The sequence below is a fragment of the Somniosus microcephalus genome, chromosome 25 (genome assembly GCF_052327205.1).
Source record: "Somniosus microcephalus isolate GS21.2 chromosome 25, FLI_Smic_1.0, whole genome shotgun sequence".
NCBI lineage: Eukaryota > Metazoa > Chordata > Chondrichthyes > Squaliformes > Somniosidae > Somniosus > Somniosus microcephalus.
In genome coordinates, this window is record NC_141011.1 from 4881203 (window position 1) to 4906004 (window position 24802).

Sequence of the window (24802 nt, forward strand, 5' to 3'; positions counted from 1 at the left end):
TCCCATGCCTTTGTCACCCCCAGACACAACTATTCCAATGCTCTGCTGGAACCCTCCATCTCTGTAAACACCAGCTCATCCAAAACTCTGCTGCTCGTATTATATCCTACATTAAGGCGAGACTTCATGCAGACCAGAGGGAGAAGGAAATAGACAAGGCAGTGTAGGAAGAGGTTGTTAGAATGGTGTAGAGTATATACACTGGCATAGACCAGTAGGGCTCAATGGCATCTTTCTGTGCTGTAGATTCTGTGTTACTCTATGTAATTCTGTCTTGATTGACCCACATTTATTCTCAAACCCTTGAATGGTGACGTCTCTCCCGACTTCTGCAGCCTCCTCCTGCCCTACACTCCCTCTCCCCCTCCCCCTCTCTGATCCTCTGACTCGAGACTCTTGTGCATTCCCCCTCCCTTTGCTTCACCATTAGCTGCTCTCGGCTGCCCCTCGGGAATTCACTGTCTCAACCTCTCCACCTCTCTCTCTTCCTTTAAGACCCTTCTTAAAAGCTGCCTCTTTGACCAAGTCTGGCCATTCCTCCTAATATTTCCTTCTTTGGCTCAGTGTCAATTTGTTCCCTATGCCTCTCTGAAGCTCTTTGGGGCATTTTTTGATGTATATAACTTGCTATATCAGTGCAAGTTACCATTGTTCTTGCCGGGAAGCAGTGAACACAAGGAAATTGGGTGGAGAAGAATACGTCTGTAACAGAGCGCGACAATTGTGGAGTGTAGACCCCCAACACACCCTGACACTAATGGAGCGTAGACCCCCGACACACCCTGACACTAATGGAGCGTAGACCCCCGACACACCCTGACACTAATGGAGCGTAGACCCCGACACACCCTGACACTAATGGAGCATAGACCCCGACACACCCTGACACTAATGGAGCATGGACCCCCGACACACCCTGACACTAATGGAGCATAGACCCCGACACACCCTGACACTAATGGAGTGTAGACCCCAACACACCCTGACACTAATGGAGCGTGGACCCCCGACACACCCTGACACTAATGGAGCGTAGGCCCCCCGACACACCCTGACACTAATGGAGCGTAGACCCTGACACACCCTGACACTAATGGAGTGTAGACCCCAACACACCCTGACACTAATGGAGCGTGGACCCCCGACACACCCTGACACTAATGGAGCGTAGGCCCCCCGACACACCCTGACACTAATGGAGCGTAGACCCTGACACACCCTGACACTAATGGAGCTCATACCCCTTGTAATGATCAATAACATGTCATTCTATAGTGGACACTAGGTGGAGCCGTAGAGCTGTATATAGCTGTATGTATAAGACTACACTACCCAGCTGTATGTATATTAAGACTACATTACCCATGAGGCACTAGGCTACCCACAAGGCAGCAGTCAAAATGGAGGCCTCTACAGATACTGTACCTAGTCCACATGTGCTCAATAAAAGTGTCTAGCAAAAGCTAGTTGTGTTCATAATAAGAATGTCTAGTTATTAATGAACATAACATGGTACCAGGATGGTGAAGATCTGCTGAAAATTGTGAAAAGCGACATGGAGAATTTGAAGCCACCAGAGCGTTTGAATCTCGAGGGAAATGTCGACTACAATTGGCAGACTCTTAAACAACAATTCGAACTCTACATTGCAGCCATCGGATTCGGTACGAAGCCAGACGCAAAAAAAATAGCGTTGCTGCTTACGGTTGCAGGCCCACAGGCGATAGAGGTATTTAATACATTTGTATTTAATCCAGAGGAGAACAGAGAATAATTAGAAGATGTGCTAAAAAAATTTGATGCACATTGCTCTCCCAAAAAGAATGAGACGTATGAAAGATACATCTTCCGTTCTCGGACACAGCAACAAAATGAGACTTTTGATAGCTTTATAACTGATCTGAAACTGAAAGCACAGACATGTAATTTCTCTGAGCTGAAATCATCCATGATTCGTGACCAGATTGTGTTTGGTATTCATGATAAAAAAAGTCAGGGAACGTCTGTTGAGAGAAACCGAACTAAATTTGGAAAATGCGGTGAAAATATGCCAAGCCAGTGAGCTAGCTCGAAAGCACGCGAATACTTTCAGTGAAATCAATAATGATGTGATTGTAATGAGTGATAATGCTGCTGTCGGTGCTGTGTCCTACAAGGGGAAGAAACGTGGGCAGAACAGAAATGAAAAGCAATCGGAGGATGAAATTTTTAATTGTAAACGCTGTGGTTACAAACACCAGTTAAGACAATGCCCAGCATTTGGAAAAATGTGCACAAAGTGTAATGGAAAGAATCACTTTGCCAAACAATGCTTTTCAAAAGTAAAAACTAAGAAAGGGCAATGAGTTAATGTAATTGAGGACACTGATTTGATTTAAGTGAGACATTTTTTGTAGGAATGGTGTCATGTGACGATATCAAAAAAGATACAGAAAATGTGCAGCCCTCAGAAATGGACAATGCTGAACATAAAGTCAATGCAGTAAAAGTGGACAAATGGATGATCCCACTGCAGATAAATGGAGCATTAGTTACATTGAAACTGGACACTGGGGCAAAAGCAAACTTAATCAGTATGAGTGACATAAAAAATATGAAAGAAAAGCCCAAAATACAGAAAAAGTCAGTACAGCTGAAGAGCTATAATGGACAGAAAATAGATAGCTTAGGTGTATGCAGACTTAAAGTGACAGTCAAAGACAAAGTGCATCATCTCATGTTTTCTGTTGTGGCTGAAAGACTTGATTCGATACTAGGTGACAAAGCTTGTGAAGACTTAGAACTGGTCAAGAGAGTCTACCATATAAACTGTGCCATAAGCAGACCAGATGACTCAGGTGATGAAGCAGAGAGCCCATCAAGGATGAAAAGGCCAAAGGGTATCCATGTCTTCAAAAAGCCGAGTTTCTCCAAGACGAAAGAAAAAGACTTTAAGGTCAAAGAGAAGCCAAAGGAAGAAACGCACAAAGAGGAAAAACACAAGGAGAAAAAGTCCAAAGATATAACCGCAGCAGATGTTGTTAAGCAGTGGAAAGAGAAAAAGTAAAAGAAGAAGCCTGCACCAGAGCAGGAAGCAGTTCCGGTGGATACTCCTTCTTCCCTCAGGCCAATCTTTGGTGTTCCATTAGCCGAGGCTGCTGAGAGGACTATGCTGTATGATGGGATCCAGCTGCCAGCAGTTTTTCGAGAGTGTATTGACTACATTGAGAGTTATGGCATGAAGAGTGAAGGAAACACTGAAACCCTCTCCAAGCAAAGATCGCAAGGAGACCTCGATCTATACAAGAGCAGATTGATGACAATGCCGCAACTGCATCTTATCATTCACCGCCAGAACAATCTCATGAAGACACATCAGACTTACCCGTGTTGAGAAGATCCACACGTGAAGTAAAAAAGCCTGATAGACTTAATCTTTGAGTACAATGTAAAGCTTTGAAAATGTGTTGACTGTTTTGAAAATGTTTGTTTATAGAGCACTAACAAAAGTGTTACTGATATTATCTTTATTGTTTTCTTGAAAGTTGATATTGATTTTGTTAAACCTCAAAGAAAGGGGGATGTAATGATCAATAACATGTCATTCTATAGTGGACACTAGGTGGAGCCGTAGAGCTGTGTAGAGCTGTATATAGCTGCATGTATAAGACTACACTACCCAGCTGTATGTATATTAAGACTACATTACCCATGAGGCACTAGGCTGCCCACAAGGCAGCAGTCAAGATGGAGGCCTCTACAGATACTGTACCTAGTCCACATGTGCTCAATAAAAGTGTCTAGCAAAAGCTAGCTGTGTTCATAATAAGAATGTCTAATTATTAATGAACATAAGACCCCTGACACACCCTGACACTAATGGAGCGTAGACCCCCGACACACCCTGACACTAATGGAGCGTAGACCCCCGACACACCCTGACACTAATGGAGCGTAGACCCCCGACACACCCTGACACTAATGGAGCGTAGACCCCCGACACACCCTGACACTAATGGAGCGTAGACCCCCGACACACCCTGACACTAATGGAGCGTAGACCCCGACACCCTGACACTAATGGAGCGTAGACCCCGACACACCCTGACACTAATGGAGCGTAGACCCCGACACACCCTGACACTAATGGAGCGTAGACCCCTGACACACCCTGACACTAATGGAACTCCTACCCCTAACACACCCTGACACTAATTGAGCGTAGACTCCCGACACACCCTGACACTAATGGAGCGCAGACCCCGACACACCCTGACACTAATGGAGCGTAGACCTAACAGAGCCTTACACTAATGGAGCGCACACTTCTAACACACTGTTAACGCCTCGTGTCCCTAACAGAGCCCAACTGTTCATCCATTTAAGTGAATGGATACAGGGTTGGGTGGGTTCCGTTATGGCATGTGCTCCTCCCTGACTGATGTCCCTGTATTCACTGCGCCCAAGTGCAGCAGCAGCACCAGCAAAATCTACCCTCGGGTCTCAATACCAGATGCCTCTTTAGGCCGTGAGTGTTGACAGGCTGCTCAATTATAAGGGCCATGGAACCAAACTCAATTCTGCACTCCCTCAATGTCCACTCGTGTGTATTGTCTACTAGCAATCCGTGGCTAGCGCTCGTTACTGAGAGCCCTGCTCGAATTCCCTTCCTCCGCCTTGTCAGGAGTAGCTGAGGACAATTAGAGTTTTATCACCGCGCTTCCCGCGAGAACTTTCTTTGAGGGAAAGTGAGAGACGCACTGTGCTGATACCACAGATGATGCACACATTGTACATGGGGATAAGTGGGATTGACTAAGGAGAACACAAAAGCAAGTCTTGTCTTTGCTGATATCACAAGGTGCAGGTTATGATCTGCACATTCGAGGTCACCACCGTAACCAAATAGTTTCAACCCTCAGTTGTGATTAAACATCTGCATAAAATCTATCACAAGTGCCCTGAAACTATTTAACTTGCTTTAAAATTGAGATGTCTACTTCAAATGCATTTTCTGATTAATATTGGTTTCTATGGCAACCATCAGAGAAAAGTCACATAACTGGAAATTGGCTCCATATCTCATGCGTCTCAATCACTGGTTATTACAGGAAAATATCAGATTGTTCATTTATTTTAATGATGCTTAATCATAGAGAGCAGGAACAAAATCCAAATATAGCTTGGTGGTGTGACAGCTTATTATATCAACAGTGTTTCTACCTCTCTCCTTTAGTGTCTCTCCGATACGATACCACCACAATAATCTGGATCTGTTTTGCTTTGGTGACTGGGCTCATCATTCTCCTGGCAATGTTTATCTGCAGGAAAAGGTAAAAGTAATGCAATAACACAATAACCTTTTGGATAGGAGGAGACCATTGTTCCATCGAGACGACCCATCATTTTGCTTATTGTGATTCAGGCAGCCTTGCTGCAGTGTTGGCCCAGTGCCATTCTGAAACAGGTCTTGCATGCTCACCGGTTGATCTCTCAAGAGTGTATCTGTTGACTGCTTGGTATCTCCACAAACAATTTTGTGCTTAAAATTGATACTTATGGATGAGGAAGGCCATTCGGCCCATCTTAATTCAGCCATCCTGAAGCATCGTACACTTCCCCCATTGCTGCGTTTAGTTGTTTCTTAAACACATCCAGAGTTTTCACCACCACCTCTCCATCTGGAAGACCATCCCAAGTGCCGATTATGCCCTGGGTGAAAATGGACATCCTGATATCAGTCCTAAAGTTACCTTTTACTGGTTTAACCCTGTATTCCCTTGTCCTACTCACACAGTTTAATTTAAAGTAATATTTCAGATGAATCTTTAACAATCTTGCAGCAGTTTATAAGATCATCTCCCAAAGCGCTCCTTCCAGGCTGAAAAGCCCTCCAGTCCCTCCTCATAACTCAGACCCAGTGGCCTTCTCTGCACTGCCTCCAGTGATTGAATAACTCATTTGTTTCTCGGTGACCAGAACTAGCCACAGTGGTCAAGATGCTGTCTGACCAGAGCCCTGTACAGTTTGGTCATCACCTCCTCTGACCTGTACTCACTGTATTGTCTGGAGTTCAGCATCCTATTGGGTTTGTTGGTTGCTGCTCTGCCTTTGTTGGACATGTTGAGTGTTGAGTTTACCAAGACTCTTGGGTTTCTTTCAGCTTCATCCTCAACTTGTTCAGGAAGTATGCCCGTTGCACATTTTACGCTTTACACTTGTCTACATTAAAATTAATCTGCTACTGTTCAGCTCATTCACATATTCTGTTTAACCCATTCTGTAATCTCTGGGCTGTCTCTTTCGATTCTACTGCCCCTGCAAATCAGATGGGAAGAACCATCGTTGATCCGCTCATGGTCCAGTGTCCAAGTACACAAACCCATTGAACATTCAGGAAGAACAATAAACACAACATGAAAAGTTCTGAGCAGCCTTGTTTACAAAGAAATGCTACCAGAAAGAGATTAAAAGCAAACATTGCAGTCATTTAATATCATATTTTGATAAATGAAGGCTTGTGAAGCAACGGAAAGACTCATCAATCCACAAATAAAATGGAACTGATCTCTGTAATACAGTAATTTTCTCCATTGGAGAGATGGATCATTTCACTACGTTGAATGGTAATAATTCACATCAAGTGAGTTATGTCTGGATAGTTGACATGTGTACACACCATTGCAGAAATGATTTAAAGGCTAAGCAGAGGTTCTTGAGATCAGAGTCTCACTCAATGTAAACAAAATATCTCATCAGTGACAGCCAGTTCCAACAATCTTGTGGGAACAAAAGGCTTCTGGTCTACTTGAGCACTATTAAGTAGTTGAAGGCTGTTTTATATGTTAGTCTCAATCACTGGACACAAATAATTCTTTGGGAGTTTTTCCAAATTTGCCGGTAGCTTATTGGCCGCTGATTTTACACCTCTGCCGAAGCTGCAAGTTCTATCCCATGACTTGGTGCCGGGGATGGGGATAGCATCACCTCTATGTCCAAATCTGTCATTGTATCCCCGTATAAAGTCCACTCACGCACTTTCAGAGGTCACTGGGAAGCAATCAGGAGCAGGAAACATAATTGATTTTCTCCTTCCTAAATTAAGGATGATATATTTGAAGCAGAGAAAGATATAGGGCTAGGGGAGAGCTTGGGGCAGTAGGATAAGTTTGGGATTGATGCAGGACAATGGGGAAAGAATGGGGCAGTGGGACTAGTTTGCGATTGCTCTGGCAAAGAGCTGGCACAGGCATGATGGGCCAAATGGTCTCCTTCTGTGCTGTAAGTTTCAGTGGTTCTAAGCGCATTGAGTGGGTAATGAAAGAAAGAACTTGCATTTCTATAGCACCTTTCATTACCTCAAGATGTCCCGAAGTGCTTTATAGCCAATGAAGTCGTTTTAAAGTGTAGCCACTGTTGTAATGTAGTAAGCAATTTACACAGAGCAAGGTCTCCTTAACAGTGATGAGATAATGACCAGATAAGCTGTTTTGGTGATGTTGGTTGAGGGATAAATATTGGCCAGGGGCAACTCCCCCGCTCGTCTTCAGAATAGCATTATGGGATCTTATACGTCCACCCGATAGAGCAGGTGTCTGTTTATCGTCACAGCCAAATGACGGCACCTCTGACAGTGCAGCACACCCTCAGCACTGCACTGGAGTGTCAGCCTGGATTATGTGCTCAGGTCTCTGGAGAGGGGCGTGAACAACAACAACAACAACTTACATTTATACAGCGCCTTTAACGTAGTAAAACATCCTAAGGCTTCACAGGAACGTTATCAAACAAAATTTGACACCAAGCCACATAAGGAGAAATTAGGGCAGCTAAGGAGTTTTTAGGTTTTAAGGAGTGTCTTAAAGGAGGAAAGAGAGGTAGAGAGGCAGAGACGTTTAGGGAGGAAATTCCAGAGCTTAGGGCCTAGGATGCTGAAGGCACGGCCGCCAATGGTGGAGCGATTAAAATCAGGGATGCTCAAGAGGCCAGAATTAGAGGAGGGCAGATACCTCTGAGGGTTGTAGGGCTGGAGGAGGTTACAGAGATAGGGAGGGGCGAGGCCAGGGTGAGATTTGAAAACAAGGATGAGGATTTTAAAATTGAGGCTTTGCTCAACCGGGTGCCAGTTTAGGTTAGCGAGCACAGGGGTGATGGGTGAACGGAATATTTTGAGTTACAGTCATTAGAAAGGAGGCAGCACCTTTCTGTGAGGGCAGAGTAACGTATGTGATATCCGAATACTCTACCTGTGATGATACAGCCAGCTTGTGCCCAGTGGTTCTTGTGCGGTGTGGTGCGAGTCACGATACCTGCAGCAGAGTTTTGGATGAGCTTAAGTTGGCTCATGAGAGGCCGACCAGGAGTGCTTTGGAATAGTCAAATTTAGAGGTAATAAAGGCATGGCTGAGAGTTTCTGCAGCAGATGAGCTGAGGCAGGGGCGGAGTTGGGCGATGTTACGGAGGTGGATCTAGGCAGTCTTAGTGATGGTGGGGATATGTGGTTGGATGCCCACAATATTCTGACTCAGAGGCGAGACTGCTACCAAGTGAGCCACAGCTGACACCTTTTAGTACTTGATCACTGCTCTAAGTAAGATCGGCTAACTCAACACCGAGCAAGGATCAAACCAGGGATCCTCCTGACCTACGTTGCTCAGCACCGCACCACACATGAACCATTGGACACAAGCTAGCTGTATTATCACTGGTAGACCCCAGTCACACTGAGGTCTTCAGTCACTGTACAGACCCCAGTCACATTGAAGTCTTCAGTCACTGTGCAGACCCCAGTCACATTGAGATCTGCAGTCACTGTACAGACCCCAGTCACATTGAGATCTGCAGTCACTGTACAGACCCCAGTCACATTGAGATCTGCAGTCACTGTACAGATCCCAGTCACACTGAGGTCATCAGTCACTGTACAGACCCCAGTCACATTGATGTCTTCAGTCACTGTACAGACCCCAGTCACATTGAGGTCTGCAGTCACTGTGCGGACCCCAGTCACATTGAGGTCTTCAGTCACTTTACAGACCCCAGTCACATTGAGATCTTCAGTCACTGTGCGGACCCCAGTCACATTGAGATCTGCAGTCACTGTGTGGACCCCAGTCACATTGAGGTCTTCAGTCACTGTACAGACCCCAGTCACGTTGAGTCTTCAGTCACTGTACAAACCCCAGTCCCATTGAGGTCTTCAGTCACTGTGCAGACCCCCGTCACATTGAGATCTGCAGTCACTGTACAGACCCCAGTCACATTGAGGTCTTCAGCCACTGTGCGAACCCCAGTCACATTGAGGTCTTCAGTCACTGTGCGGACCCCCATCACATTGAGGTCTGCAGTCACTGTGCAGACCCCCGTCACATTGAGGTCTGCAGTCACTGTGCAGACCCCCGTCACATTGAGGTCTGCAGTCACTGTGCAGACCCCAGTCACATTGAGGTCTGCAGTCACTGTGCAGACCCCAGTCACATTGAGGTCTGCAGTCACTGTACAGGCCCCAGTCACATTGAGGTCTTCAGTCACTGAGAATTCTATTTGTGTCGTAGTGTAGAGTTAGATAGAAGAACCCTCGCACTGCCAGCAGGTTTAGGGAACGTGCTGCTCCAGCTTGTTTTCAGCTAATCTGAAAATGAAATATTACAGTGATCAAATTATTGAAACATCTGGAATAGTTGATAGTTGTAAGATTAGCCTTAAGTTAATAAATTAAACACAATTTACATAAAATAAAGAACATTTACTGTTCATTTGTTGTCACGCTCCCCTTCCCAATATCTCTTCCTTATTCTCCCTGTCCTTTTTTAGTTTTAGCTTTACTTTCACTCTATTCTGCTGAATCTACAGCTCTTTCCTCTATTCGAACCTGCTTTAAGTTTAAAATGTTTAACGCACTTTCTTTCTGCCTCGCTCTCCACTCTAAGCTGGAACGGTTTTTAAGGAAGTGTTTCGTTGGTTGAAACCTTTGCTGCTCAAGAAATAGATTGACCCAGTTACATCAAGGATAAAAATCAGGCAGTGCTCCTGCTGCCAACAACAGCTGCAGGACCAACTACCCTGCAGCAATTTTGCTCTAGGCAGGACTATAGCAGAGCTAAGAGTGCACTAATATCACCCAGATATTTATGGGAAGTGGCATTTGGCTCTCCAGAAGGTCTTGACTTGAACCCAATGACTGAAAGTAAACCTGATGCCAGGTATAGGACCCACAACTGTCAGACTTAATAACTTAATAGGCTTCTAATTACATTTCCAACTCCACAACCAGTACTTTGTGTTGCGGGAGTATCAGTGCTACTGGGACCACACTGTGGCCTTAGTGCTAACTGCCAGGAGCTGGAACAAACTGCCAGTTTTAAGGTATATTTAAATTGTGCTACAGATGTAGAAATATGCCCCAATATTGAGACATAAAATGTGCTATTTCAGAGAATTTTACAAGATAGAATACTGTACATAGAAGATTATCATTCTGGTGCATAGGTGCTGTAGAAAATTAGTCTCCACTCTTATATCTGAATATACTTATGTAAGTATAATAATGAATGACAAAATGTACTCAGTGATCTCCATCTTGCTATACAAGTGATATTTTCCTTACTCTATTCACAATACAAGGAATTGTTTTGAAGAATGTGCAAAGCCCACAACCATAAACCTAAAAAGTAAGACAAAATGGAAATTCTTGCCACATGAGTTATAGATTTGAAGATGGAAGCTGTGGCTGATTCGCGGTTGTAGCTCTTCACACAGTGATTCCAGCTCAGCAATTCCTATCGCCTTCATCTATAAAGGGGAAACATAAGAACATGGAGGTGGAGGTTTGGCTTGATGGGTAAGGGGAAGGGGCGAGCAGCAGAGGCTGTTCAACCCAAAAATGCAACCTGGCTAAAACATAAGAACATAAGAAGTAGGAGCAGGAATAGGTCACTTGGCCCCTCGAGCCTGCTTCGCTATTCAATAAGATCATGGCTGGTCTTGGGCTCAAAGCCACTTCCCTGCCCGCTCCCCATAACCCTTCACTCCCTTATCTTGCAAAAATCTGTCTATCTCCACTTTAAATGTATTTAATGACCCAGCCTCCACAGCTCTCTGGGGCAGAGAATTCCACAGATTTACGACCCTCTGAGAGAAGAAATTCCTCCTCATCTCAGTTCTAAAAGGGCGACCCTTTATTCTGAGACTGTGCCCCCGCGTTCTAGATTTCCCCATGAGGGGAAACATCCTCTCTGCATCTACCTTGTCGAGCCCCCTCAGTATCTTATATGTTTCAATAAGATCACCTCTCATTCTTCTAAACTCCAATGAGTATAGGCCCAGCCTGCTCAACCTTTCCTCGTAAGTCAACCCCCTCATCTCTGGAATCAATCTAGTGAATCGTCTCTGAACTGCCTCCAATGCAAGTATATCCTTCCTTAAATAAGGAGACCAAAACTGTACGCAGTACTCCAGGTGTGGTCTCACCAATACCCTGTACAGTTGTAGCAGGAATTCCCTGCTTTTATACTCCAACCCTCTTGCAATAAAGGCCAACATTCCATTTGCCTTTTTGATTACTTGCTGTACCTGCATGCTAACTTTTTGTGTTTCATGCACAAGGACCCCCAGGTCCCTCTGAACTGTAGCATTTTGTAATCTCTCTCCATTTAAATAATAATTTGCTTTTTTATTTTTCCTGCCAAAGTGGATAACCTCGCACTTTGCCACATTATACTCCATCTGCCAAATGTTTGCCCACTCACTTAGCCTGTCTATATCCCTTTGCAGGTTCTTGAGCCCTCTGCACAACTTGCTTTCCCACCCACCTTTGAAAGAATCACCTGCATTCTCAGCAGCCCCAAGATTTGTTTTATGTTTGTTCTTGGAATGTGGGCAACATTGGCAAGGCCCATCCCAGGGTGTCGTGAGGGCATTTAGAGTCAACCACTGTGGTAAACCACTGTTTGTATTCCTGTTTGTCCTGTTTGTATTCCACTGTGTACATGCCTGGACATGCCTCGGCTGACTCCTCCCACAGGTCCTAGTATAAAGGTGACTGCTCCCCAGCCCTTTGTATCATGGACCGGTCGACCACGCGAGGCAGACCTCCATTCTGCTGTTAATAAAAGCCTTTAGTTACTCTTCTAACTCTCAGTCTTTTATGAGTAATTGATAGTGCATCAATTTTATTAACAACATTTTTATAATGGAGAAGATCCTCACACCAGCATGCCTGGACTTAGATCATCGGGAGGCGGACTCATCCACCAAGTTTACTCACTGGCTTAAGTGTTTCGAAAAATTCCTGACCGCCTCCGAAGCAATCAAATCGGACGAGGACAAACTGGATGTCCTGACCTCCAAAGTGAACCACCGAGTGTACTCGGTCATCCAAGACGCGACCTCGTACGCGGACGCTATCAAGCTCCTCAAGGACCAGTACACGCGCCCAGTGAACGAAGTGTACGCCAGGCACCTCCTGGGGAGTCGTAAACAACAACCTGGGGAATCGACCGTGGAATACCTTCAGGCACTGTCTGTGCTTGGCCGGGCCTGTGGTTGTAAGGATGTAAAGGCCGCCGTGTACACAGAGGAACTTATCCGGGACGCTTTTGTAGCGGGCCACAGATCCAATTACACCCGACAGCGACTGTTGGAGCAGAGTAACCTCGACCTCAACAAGGCCTCTGAACTCGCACTATCGTTGGATGCAGCCTACCAGGGCATGGATGCCTACTCCTCTGCACCGTGGACGCCGCGGGGAATGACAGCCTGGGACACGGTAGGACCGCCTCATAGCGCCGTGCCACCCCAGCCACACCCCAACAACGGCCCAACTACCGCAGCAGTGTCCCAAGGCCAGACAGCAGTGCCCCAAGGCCAGAAATGCTACTTCTGTGGCCAGGCAAAACACCCCAGAGCGCGCTGCCCGGCGAAAAACGCGATCTGCTCGGGCTGCGGGAAGAAGGGACACTACGCTAGCGTCTGCAGGGCCAAAGCCACCCCGAACCCCAGCAGCGCCGCGTGTGGGCCATGCGGGCCGCCATCTTGGACCTCCCCGGCCATGTGCGAATCACCGGTACAGCAGCCATTTTGGACGCCTCCAGCCACATGGGGATCATGGACGCCGCCATCTTGGACGACAGCCAGGACGCAGCAGGCCCCCGACACCGCCTCATCTGATACCCGCAGCGACACACCGACCCCTACGCTGGCATCCGTTACACTGGACCAAGCGAGACCGCACCAACTGGCCAGTTCCACAATGGACATTAAGGTAAATGGTCACGATACAATCTGCCTTTTTGACTCTGGGAGCACGGAGAGCTTCATCCACCCCGACACGGTGCGGCGTTGCTCTCTCCCAGTCCTGCCTGCGCAACAGCGGATTTCTATGGCCTCCGAGTCCCAGTCGGCGGACATCGGCGGCTACTGCGTGGTGACACTCGTAGTAGACGGGACCGTGTACGATCATTTTAAACTTCTGGTCCTGCCCGACCTCTGCGCTGCCGTCCTGCTGGGGTTAGATTTTCAGTGCCACCTTAAAAGTGTTACGATGGCGTACGGTGGACCCCTACCCCCACTCACAGTCCGCAGCCAGCAGCTCCCAAATTGCCCGCCGCGCACCAGGTGCAACCTCTCCACACTCAGAGTCACCCCCCCCCGCACTGTTTGCTAACCTCACCCCCGACTGTAAGCCCATCGCCACAAAGAGCAGGCGATACAGTGCCGGGGACAGGGTTTTCATTAAAACCGAAGTGGAGCGGCTCCTGAAGGAAGGGATTATTGAGGGCAGCACCAGCCCCTGGCGAGCCCAGGTTGTGGTAGTTAAGACCGGCGAGAAGCAGCGCCTGGTCATCGACTACAGCCAGACAATAAATCGCTACACCCTGCTGGACGCCTACCCACTCCCCCGTATAGCTGATATGGTCAACCAGATCGTGCAGTACCGCGTCTTCTCGACCATTGACCTGAAATCAGCGTACCACCAGCTCCCCATCCGCCCTGAGGACCGCCAGTACACTGCCTTTGAGGCAAACGGCCGCCTCTATCACTTCCTTAGGGTTCCCTTTGGCGTCACCAACGGGGTCTCCGTCTTCCAAAGGGAGATGGACCGGATGGTAGATCAAAATGCGTTGCAGGCCACTTTCCCATATCTGGACAATGTGACCATCTGCGGCCGTGACTTGCAGGACCATGACGCAAACCTCGAAAAATTCCTCCGCACCGCCCAACTCCTAAACCTGACATATAACAAGGAGAAGTGCATATTCCGCACAAACCGCCTCGCCATCCTTGGCTGTGTTGTGGAACACGGAGTCATCGGCCCCGACCCCGACCGGATGCGTCCCCTTATGGAACTTCCACTGCCCCACTGCCTCAAGGCCCTGAAGAGGTGCCTAGGGTTTTTCTCCTATTACGCCCAGTGTGTCCCCTACTATGCGGACAAGGCCCGTCCGCTGATCAAGTCCACCTCTTTTCCCTTGACGGCAGAGGCCCGCTTAGCCTTCCACCGTATCAAGGAGGACATTGCCAAAGCCACCATGCACGCAGTGGACGAATCCATCCCCTTCCAGGTGGAAAGCGACGCGTCTGACTTTGCCCTGGCCGCTACCCTCAATCAGGCAGGGAGACCCGTGGCCTTCTTTTCACGAACCCTCCAAGGCCCGGAGACCAGACACTCCGCTGTTGAGAAGGAGGCCCAGGCGATTGTGGAGGCTGTGCGTCATTGGAGGCACTACCTGGCCGGAAAACGATTTACCCTGCTCACTGACCAGCGTTCAGTTGCTTTTATGTTTAACAACAAGCAGAGGGGCAAAATCAAAAATGACAAGATCTTGAGGTGGAGAATCGAACTTTCCACCTACAACTACGAGATCTTGTACCGGCCCGGGAAGCTAAATGAACCCCCGGATGCGCTATCGCGTGGCACCTGCGCCAGCGCGCAGATCGATAGACTGCGGGCCCTCCACAATGACCTCTGCCACCCGGGGGTCACCAGGTTCTTCCACTTCATCAAGGCCCGCAACCTGCCTTACTCTATTGAGGAGGTCAGGACCATGACCAGGAACTGCCAAGTCTGCGCTGAGTGCAAACCGCACTTTTATAGACCAGACAGGGCCCACCTGATAAAAGCCACTCGCCCCTTCGAGCGCCTGAGCGTCGATTTTAAAGGGCCTCTCCCCTCCTCCGACCGCAATGTGTACTTCCTCAATATTATTGATGAGTACTCCCGTTTCCCGTTCGCCTTCCCCTGCCCGGACATGACCAGTGCCACGGTCATTAAATGTCTGAACAACCTCTTCACCCTGTTCGGCTTCCCCAGCTATATCCATAGCGACCGGGGCTCATCGTTTATGAGCGATGAACTCCGTCAGTACCTGCTAACTAGGGGTATTGCCACAAGCAGGACCACCAGTTACAACCCCCGGGGGAACGGACAGGTGGAAAGAGAAAATGCGACAGTTTGGAAGGCCGTCCTGCTAGCCTTAAAGTCTAGGGGCCTTCCAACCTCCCGCTGGCAGGATGTGCTCCCCGATGCGCTCCACTCTATTCGGTCACTGCTCTGCACTGCCACTAACGCCACCCCTCATGAGAAAATGTTTGTCTTCCCAAGGAAGTCCACATCGGGGACATCGCTACCGCCATGGCTGACGTCCCCAGGGCCGGTCCTACTGAGAAGACACGTGAGGACCCATAAAACGGACCCCCTGGTCGAGAGGGTCGACCTCCTCCACGCCAACCCCCAGTATGCTTACATCGCATACCCGGACGGGCGGGAGGACACAGTCTCCATAAGAGACCTTGCACCCTCGGGGGCCGCAGTAACCCACTACCCACTACCACCACCCCCCACGATCCGATATCCAGCCCCAGCAGACGGCAGGCCTGGGCCCCGCGACCCGCTCGACATCTACGAGGACGACACGCCTGTGCCACAGCCTACGCTGGACTCGACGCTGGAAACTTCACTACCCCTGCCGTCGCCACGCAGATCACAGCGGCAGACAAGACCTCCGGAGAGACTCCAATACACTAACTTTTAATACACTTCACCCCGCCGGACTCAATTTTAAACAAGGGGTGAATGTGGTAAACCACTGTTTGTATTCCTGTTTGTCCTGTTTGTATTCCACTGTGTACATGCCTGGACATGCCTCGGCTGACTCCTCCCACAGGTCCTAGTATAAAGGTGACTGCTCCCCAGCCCTTTGTATCATGGACCGGTCGACCACGCGAGGCAGACCTCCATTCTGTTGTTAATAAAAGCCTTTAGTTACTCTTCTAACTCTCAGTCTTTTATGAGTAATTGATAGCGCATCAACCACATAGTGTGGGCCTAGTGTCACACATAAGCCAGACCCACACATTTCTGAATAAAATTATGAGGGGCCTCGATAGAATGGATAGGAAGGACCTATTTCCCTTAGCAGAGAGGTCAATAACCAGGGGGCATAGATTTTAAGTAATTGGGAGAAGGATTAGAGGGGAGTTCAGGAGAATTTTTTTACCCAGAGGGTGGTGGGGGTCTGGAACTCGCTGCCTAAAAGGGTGGTAGAGGCAGAAACCCTCATCACATTTAAAAAGTACTTGGATATGCACTTGAAGTGCCGGAACCTACAGGGCTACGGACCAAGAGCTGGAAAGTGGGATTAGGCTGGAGAGCTCTTTGTCGGCCGGCGCAGACACGATGGGCCGAATGGCCTCCTTCTGTGCCGTAAATTTCTATGATTCTATGAAACCAGACTGGGTACGGGTGGCAGCTTCCACTCCCTGAAGGGCAGGAGTGAACCAGTTGAGTTTATGGTAACATATCCACAGGTTTTGTGGTCATTTTCTGGTGCCGAGCCAATAATTTCAATTTTCTAATTTGCCATGGTGTGATTTGATCTTCTGACCTTTGGCTTGCCAATCCAGTATCATTAAAAGCTAGGCTGTCGTACCCTGTGTGATGCCCTCAGGGAATAAAAGCTCCCATCAAATGCTAAAAAACGCAGCATGGTGGCATAGTGGTTAGCACTGTTGCCTCACGGCGCCAGGGACCCGGGTTCGAATCTGGCCTCGGGTGACTGTCTGTGTGGAGTTTGCACATTCTCCCCGTGTTTGCGTGGGTTTCCTCCGGGTGCTCCGGTTTCCTCCCACAGTCCAAAGATGTGCGGGTTAGGTTGATTGGCTGTGATAAATTGACCCTTAGTGTTAGGGGGATTAAATACATGGGGTTACGGGGATAGGGTGGGATATGTGTCGGTGCAGGCTCGATGGGCCGAAATGACCTCTATCTGCACTGTGGGGTTTCTGTGATTTCTGTGATCTGTGAACTTTTGTTACCTGCCCTCGGTTTGAATAGACTGACTGACGCAGATTTGATAAAATAACTTCCCGTGGGGAATTTGTAAAGTGCTTCACACAGCGGATATGTGGCTGAGTGAAATGAAAATTGGACGGGTTCTATAACGGGCAGCGATCCTCTCCGCCAGATTACCGCCAGTGCAGTGATCAGAGAAATTCACCCCAGTGCCCGTCAGTGCAGATGTTCAGTTACAGGCCACACAGCCAGCTGAGACTTGCCTAAGGCGATTCGGTGAATGAATATTATGCTTTCTTTACATTAAACCAAGTGGAGGAAGGAGGCCAGCCACAATGCCGATAAGAACGTTCTTTTTTGGTGGTGTGCATTCATTATCTTTGATGCGAGAGTCACTTTTTAATTAATGAGCGTCAGAAAGCTTTTGTAGTAAACTAGTCGCTCTTGAAAATGACTGGTACGATTCTGGACTGGTTTAAATGCTAGGTTTGAGGAAGGATGTTCCCGATGGCGGGGAGTCCAGAACCAGGGGTCACAGTCTAAGGATAAGGGGTAGGCAATTTAGGACAGAGATGAGGAGGAATTTCTTCACCCAGAGAGTGGTGAACCTGTGGAATTCTCTACCACACAAGGCAGTTGAGGCCAATTCATTAGATATATTCAAGAAGGAGTTAGATATATTTCTTAAGGCTAAAGGGATCAAGGGATATGGGGAGAAAGCAGGGACAGGGTACTGAATTTGGATGATCAGCCTGATCTCATTAAATGGCGGAGAAGGCTCGAGGGGCCGAATGGCCTACTCCTGCTCCTATCTTCTATGTTTCTATGTCACTGCTACAGAGCATGTAAGGGTCACCAGAGAGATGAGAGCTTATGCCCTCTGGGCTTGAATTACATGTAGGGCACTGTGCCAAACTGAGGCTCCCTCTGGGTGTAACTGTGGCTTTACTGAAATGTATTTTCCTTACAGAAGGTGTGGGTACAGTAAAGCATTTCAGGATCCCGATGAAGAGAAGATGTATTACCAAAATGGACACCGTAAGTACCCAGAGCAATAGCATTCAATCGATTGTAAAGTTGAAATGAACCCATGGAGAATGAATTGTCTTCTGTATATTGTCATTGTCCATTGAAGGATTGCTGCAAATATACCCCAACTCCTTGATTTCTTCTGGTGATGTCATAGGTCCCTGTAAGATATTGGGAACAGAAATCCACCGAACTATTAAACCATGACTGCAGGACAAGGGGACATAGTACAAACTAATACAGAGCAAGTTCTAGATTATGAAAGTAAATTAGCAAAAAATATAAAAACAGATAGTAAGAGTTTCTATAGTTATATAAAAAGAAAAAGGGTGGCTAAAGTAAATGTTGGTCCCTTAGAGGATGAGACCGGGAAATTAATGGTGGGAAACATGGAGATGGCAAAAACGCTGAACAAATATTTTGTTTCAGTCTTTACGGTAGAGGACACTAAGAATATCCCAACACTGGACAAACAGGGGGCTCTAGGTGGGGAGGAGCTAAATACAATTAAAATCACTAAGGAATTGGTACTCGGTAAAATAATGGGACTCAAGGCGGATAAATCCCCTGGACCTGATGGCTTACATCCTAGGGTCTTGAGGGAAGTGGCGGTAAGGATTGTGGGTGCATTGGTAATTTTCCAAAGCTCCCTGGACTCAGCAAAGGCCCCGGCAGATTGGAAAACTGCTAATGTAACACCCTTATTTAAAAAGGGTAGTAGGCAGAAGGCTGGAAATTATAGACCAGTTAGCCTTACATCTGTGGTTGGTAAAATTTTGGAGTCCATTATTAAGGAGACAGTAACGGGACATTTGGATAAACATAATGGGCCAGAAATTCGCGGCCAGAAGCGTGAGTGCGGTCGGGGTACTCACGCATCTGGCCGTTGGAAATGCCGGCGTTCAGCAGGAACAGCGCATGCGGGGAACGCCGGCATTTCCAGACCCGAGGTCTATTCACTGCGCAGTGAACTTTGTGGATTTCAATGATGGATTCAGTGAGGGTAAGTCCTTAGAAGTTACACTTGAAAAAAGCAAGTGTAAAGTTGTTCATTGGCTGCGGAGGAAGATATATTTTATCGTGGAGCTTCTGAAATGCAATATTTTTGTTTGGGAAAGGGAGGGAAGTTATTTTAAGAAATTTTAAGTAAGTTTTAAAGTTAAAATTTTTTTTTTTTTTAAAGTGTTTTCAGAACGGTAGGTAGAAGGAGCAATTGTGGCTGTGTGAATGGAATGTGAGAATGAGTTATGTATGTATGTCCACATATATTCCTTTACGTATATGTATGTATGTTTTATATTCCTTTACTAATGTGTATGAATGTATGTTTTTAATTATGATTTTCCAATAAGTTACTTTCTCTGAAAGTCATAATTAAATAATACATTCATACACATAAGTAAAGGAATATATACATAACACGCAAAGGAATATATACAGACATACATACTTTCAGAAGCTCCACGATAATAAATATCTTCCTCCGCAGCCTCTGGAGCAACTGTACCCATGCTTTTTTCATGCGTAAGTTGTAATGACTTGACCTCACTGAAAGCATTAATGAAAGCGGCGAATTATACTGCGCACGCGCTGCCTGTGCAGTCGCACGCGTTCTGCCTCTGAACCCCTTCGCTCAGAGGACAGGAAATGCCGGTTTTCCCCACATGCACTGTGCATGCTGAAAACCGGCATTTCATCCAGCCAGATGCGTAAGTACCCCAACCGTACTCGCGCATTTGGAAGGGAATTACAGGGCCAACATTTTACATGTCAATAAAATGAAAAATTTAACAATTGCACGACTTGCCCCCTCGCATCTGCGACTGAGGGTCCAAGGAGGTGCATTGCGCAAGAGGTCATCATCGTACGTATCCTCACACTGTTCCCTTTGGGGAACTGTATGAAGTGGTGGAAGGATTTATGGCCGTGATTAACGCTCATTCCGTGACCGTAACCATCTTTGAACCAGCCATTAGGGTGGTTAGTCCTATGGCGGGAGGGTTTTACGGGCTCCCACAACCCATCTGAGGGGGGGGGGCCCACCAACACCCACGGACGCAAGTATCCCGCTGGATGTCCACCCAGAATTTAAAGTTGGAGCTCCGACTCCACTTGCCGGGACTGTCTGGAGTGGGGTTCAAAACCCTACTCCTTCTGGCCCAGCGGCGGGGATGCTTACTGCTACGCAAAAGGCCCACTCCGCACAAAAGGTGACACCCATACGTTTCCTGCGCCTTTTCCCTCCCCGTGACTGGAGCCCTATGCTGCCATTTCACGTTGCTAATCGGATTGGGCCTTTGTCATAGCGGTAGGATCCCCGCCGCTGGGCCAGATCAGGGTAGGGTTTCGAACCCCGCTCCAGACAGTCCCGGCAAGTGGAGTCGGAGCTCCGGCTCTAAATTCTGGGTTGACATCCAGTGGGATATTTGCGTCCGTGGGTGTGGGTGGACCCCCCTCCTTGTATAGCTTGTGGGAGCCCGTAAAACCCTCCCGCCATAGGACTAACCGCCCTAATGGCTGGTTCAAAGATGGTTACGGTCACGGAATGAGCGTTAATCATGGCCATAAATCCTTCCACCACTTCATACAGTTCCCCAAAGGGAACAGTGTGAAGACACGTATGACGACGACATTGCTAAATAAATAAATGGAATTAAAAAAATTCTTTTAGGGCTTTTAAAAGTCTTTAAATTGCTTTAATTCTCTTTAAAACTACTTCAGATTACTCAAAATAATGTAAACATTTAAAAAAGTTTATAAAAGTTACCAAAATCTTCAAAAAACTTCCAAAAACCTATTTAAACTGCTGCTTTGCATGTAAAAATGCTTAGCAGCTTGACAGAAACATTGGGGGCGTGTCCAGTGAAACTGAGACCTCAAGGGGCGTGTCTCACTTGCACTGCACGCTCCTGGCTTCGCGCTGGCTGCACTCCTGGGCGGCGTGACGTCATACGCTGCCCGGGATTCTTCTTTCTGTTTCAGCAAGTGCAGGCGTCCCTGGAGCTGATCGGCAGGAGCGCGGGGTAAGTGCAAAAACGGGGCTGCAAGCCCCGTTCAGCAATTTCTGGCCCAATTTAATAGGACAAAGTCAGCATGGTTTTATGAAGGGGAAGTCATGTTTGACAAATTTGCTTGAGTTCTTTGAGGACGTAACATACAGAGTGGATAAAGGGGAACCAGTGGACGTAGTGTATTTAGACTTCCAAAAGGCATTTGACAAGGTGCCACACAAAAGATTATTGCTCAAGATAAAAAATCACGGGATTGGGGGTCATATTCTGGCATGGGTGGAGGATTGGTTATCTAACAGAAAGCAGAGAGTTGGGATAAATGGTTCATTCTCAGACTGGCAATCAGTAACTAGTGGTGTTCCGCAGGGGTCAGTGCTGGGTCCCCAACTCTTTACAATCTATATTAACGATTTGGAGGATGGGACCGAGTGTAACATATCAAAGTTTGCAGATGATACTAAGATGGGAGGGAAAGTAGTGAGTGAGGAGGACATAAAAAACCTGCAAAGGGACATAGACAGGCTAAGTAAGTGGGCAGAGATTTGGCAGATGGAATACAATACTGGAAAGTGTGAGGTTATGCACTTTGGCAGGAAAAATCATCGAGCAAGTTATTATCTTAATGGCAAGAAACTGGAAAGTACTGCAGTACAAAGGGATCTGGGGGTCCTGGTGCACGAAACTCAAAAAGTTAGTATGCAGGTGCAGCAGGTGATCAAGAAGGCCAATGGAATGTTGGCTTTTATTGCTAGGGGGATAGAATATAAAAACAGGGAGGTATTGCTGCAGTTATACAAGGTATTGGTGAGACTGCACCTGGAATACTGCATACAGTTTTGGTGTCCATACTTAAGAAAAGACATATTTGCGCTCGAGTCAGTACAAAGAAGGTTCACTCGGTTAATCCCAGGGATGAGGGGGTGGACATATGAGGAGAGGTTGAGTAGCTTGGGACTCTATTCACTGGAGTTCAGAAGAATGAGAGGCGATCTTATTGAAACATATAAGATTGTGAAGGGGCTTGATCGGGTGGATGCGGTGAGGATGTTCCCAATGATGGGTGAAACTAGAACTAGGGGGCATAGTCTTAGAATAAGTGGCTGCTCTTTCAAAACTGAGATGAGGAGAAACTTCTTCACCCAGAGGGTAGTAGGTCTGTGGAATTTGCTGCCCCAGAAAGCTGTGGAAGCTACATCATTAAATAAATTTAAAACAGAAATAGACAGTTTCCTAGAAGTAAAGGGAATTAGAGGTTACGGGGATCGGGCAGGAAATTGGACATGAGTCTAGGTTCGGATCGGTCATGGCCCTGTGGGTGGCGGAGCGGGCCCAGGGGCCGTGTAGCCTGGTCCTGCTCCTACTTCTTGTGTTCTAATTCTGTGTTAGATTTCAGGAGATGGTTCTATTCACAGGGATTAGTGGAGACCTTGGGAACAGGCTGCCAGCTAGGAGTCCTTCAAGAGTAAATTGGGCCTGTTCCTGGCTGGGGTGGAGATCACCTTTTACAGAAGGTAAGTACTGCAGGAAATACAGGGACAGAGTGATCTCTTGGACGAGTTTCGATTGCCTAGATGGGTCGGAGAGGAATTTCCCAGATTTTTTCTCCCAAATTGGCCATTGGGTTTTTTATCTGGTTTTTTGCCTCTCCCGGGAGATCACATGGGTTCGGGTGGGATGGAGAGTGGAAGTAGATTTGAGGTTAGGATCAGATCAGCCATGATCTTATTGAATGGCGGAGCAGGCTCGAGGGGCTGATTGGCCTACTCCTGCTCCTATTTCTTATGTTCTTATGTTCAGGACTGATGCAGGATACATCTCCTCACATAAGTACTGTTCCTACACTGTAACAGTGACTACACTTCAAAAATACTTCATGGGCTGTAAAGCGCTTTGGGACGTCCTGAGGTGGTGAAAGACGCGATAGAAATGCAAGTTCATTCTTTCTTTGATACCTGAAAATGGTGTCCAGGTAGGAGAGTGGAGGCAAAAATTCTGGAATTATTCAAGAAAACTTACATTTATATAGCACCTGTTACGTCCTTTCATGACTTCCCCATGTTCTTTACAGCCAATGAAGTACTTTTGAAGTGTAGTCACTGTTGTAATGTAGGAAATGCAGCTGCAAATTTAAGCACAGCAAGGTTCCACAAACAGCAATGTGATAAACAACCAAATGTTGGTCAATATATCAGGAGAACTCCCCTGTTCTATCAAATAGTGCCATGGGATCTTTTACATCCACCTGAGAGAGCAGACAGGGCCTCAGTTTAATGTCTCTTCTGAAAGACAGCACCTCCGACAGTGCAGCACTCCCTCATCCTAGATTACGTGCTTGCTCCTGGAGGGGGATTTGAACCTGCAACCATTCTGATTTAAAAGCGACAGTGCTACCAACTGAGCTAAGAGACAGCTAGCTGTTGTGGATTGTTTCTATGGTAGGATAGGCTAGATGGGCCAAAGGTCCTCTTTCATCTGCAAAGAAGGAAGAAAGAACTGGCATTTATGTCGTGCTCTACAACATCCTTAGGACATCCCAAAGAACTTTACAGCCAGTGGATTAACTGATGTTCTGTGCTTGTTGTTACAGAGGCTCGTACAGCAGCCAATATGCTCAACAAATGAATGAATGGCCAGATCATCTGTTTTTAGTGGTGTTGGTTGAGACAGAAATGTTGGCCAGGACACCAAGAGAACTCCTGTTCTTATTCAAATAGTGTCACGGGATCTTTTATATCTATGTAGCTGGCAGACAGGGTCTCAAGTTTAACATCTCATCGAAGAGACTGGAGAGGGTGCTTGTCCTGGTGATCTAGCCTGCACTTCAGATGCCATCATTTCTTCTCCCCCAGCAACATTATGGTGTATTCAAGCAATGAAAGGGCTGTGATTGTCGGTGGATCAATAAGTCCTTGATTAGCGCTTGTTCTTAGCAGGAGAGAGACATCCTAGAAAATCTGATTATTTTCAACCCACAGAAGAAAAAAATCTGGGAAGTATTGAGCTATTAAACGGACGAAGCACTCGATGTAAATGTAATTATGGCATAGTACTCAGTCACACAGGTCAGGAAGATCCCAACCCCTGATCTGTGCTGAGCTAGCTGATCTCAGCAAGTGTGGCATTGGAGATGCTATACTTAGACTCAGTGGGGGAAAAATTGAGTTGCGCGCCCTTTGGGGCGGTAGTACCCCAAAAAAATTAGCGCCCCCGCGGCCGATTTTCCCAGGTAGCACCCCGAGAGGGAGGAGGGGCACTACTGGAAGCACCCCATGTCCCTCTTGGGGCGCTGTGAGGCAATATCACGGTGCTACGTACCACAGCGCCATGCGTCCGGCGGTATGTCAGGGGCACTACCGAAGATCGTGGCCAGGCGTGAGTTAGATATATTTCTTAAGGCTAAACAGATCAAGGGATATGGGGAGAAAGCAGGGACAGGGTACTGAATTTGGATGATCAGCCATGATCTCATTAAATGGCGGAACAGGCTCGAGGG

The 24802-nt window shown here is 47.2% G+C and overlaps 1 protein-coding gene across 2 annotated transcripts in view; it reads left to right on the plus strand.

Moving 5' to 3' along the window:
• Positions 1–24802, plus strand: part of epha8 (eph receptor A8) — a 782627-nt gene that overhangs the window by 571377 nt on the left and 186448 nt on the right. For both annotated transcript variants that reach the window (XM_085966785.1, XM_085966786.1), the window contains exons 8-9: positions 5216–5312; positions 18240–18307. In XM_085966785.1, coding sequence (XP_085822911.1) covers positions 5216–5312; positions 18240–18307 — 165 coding nt within the window. The remainder of the gene's footprint in view (positions 1–5215; positions 5313–18239; positions 18308–24802) is intronic.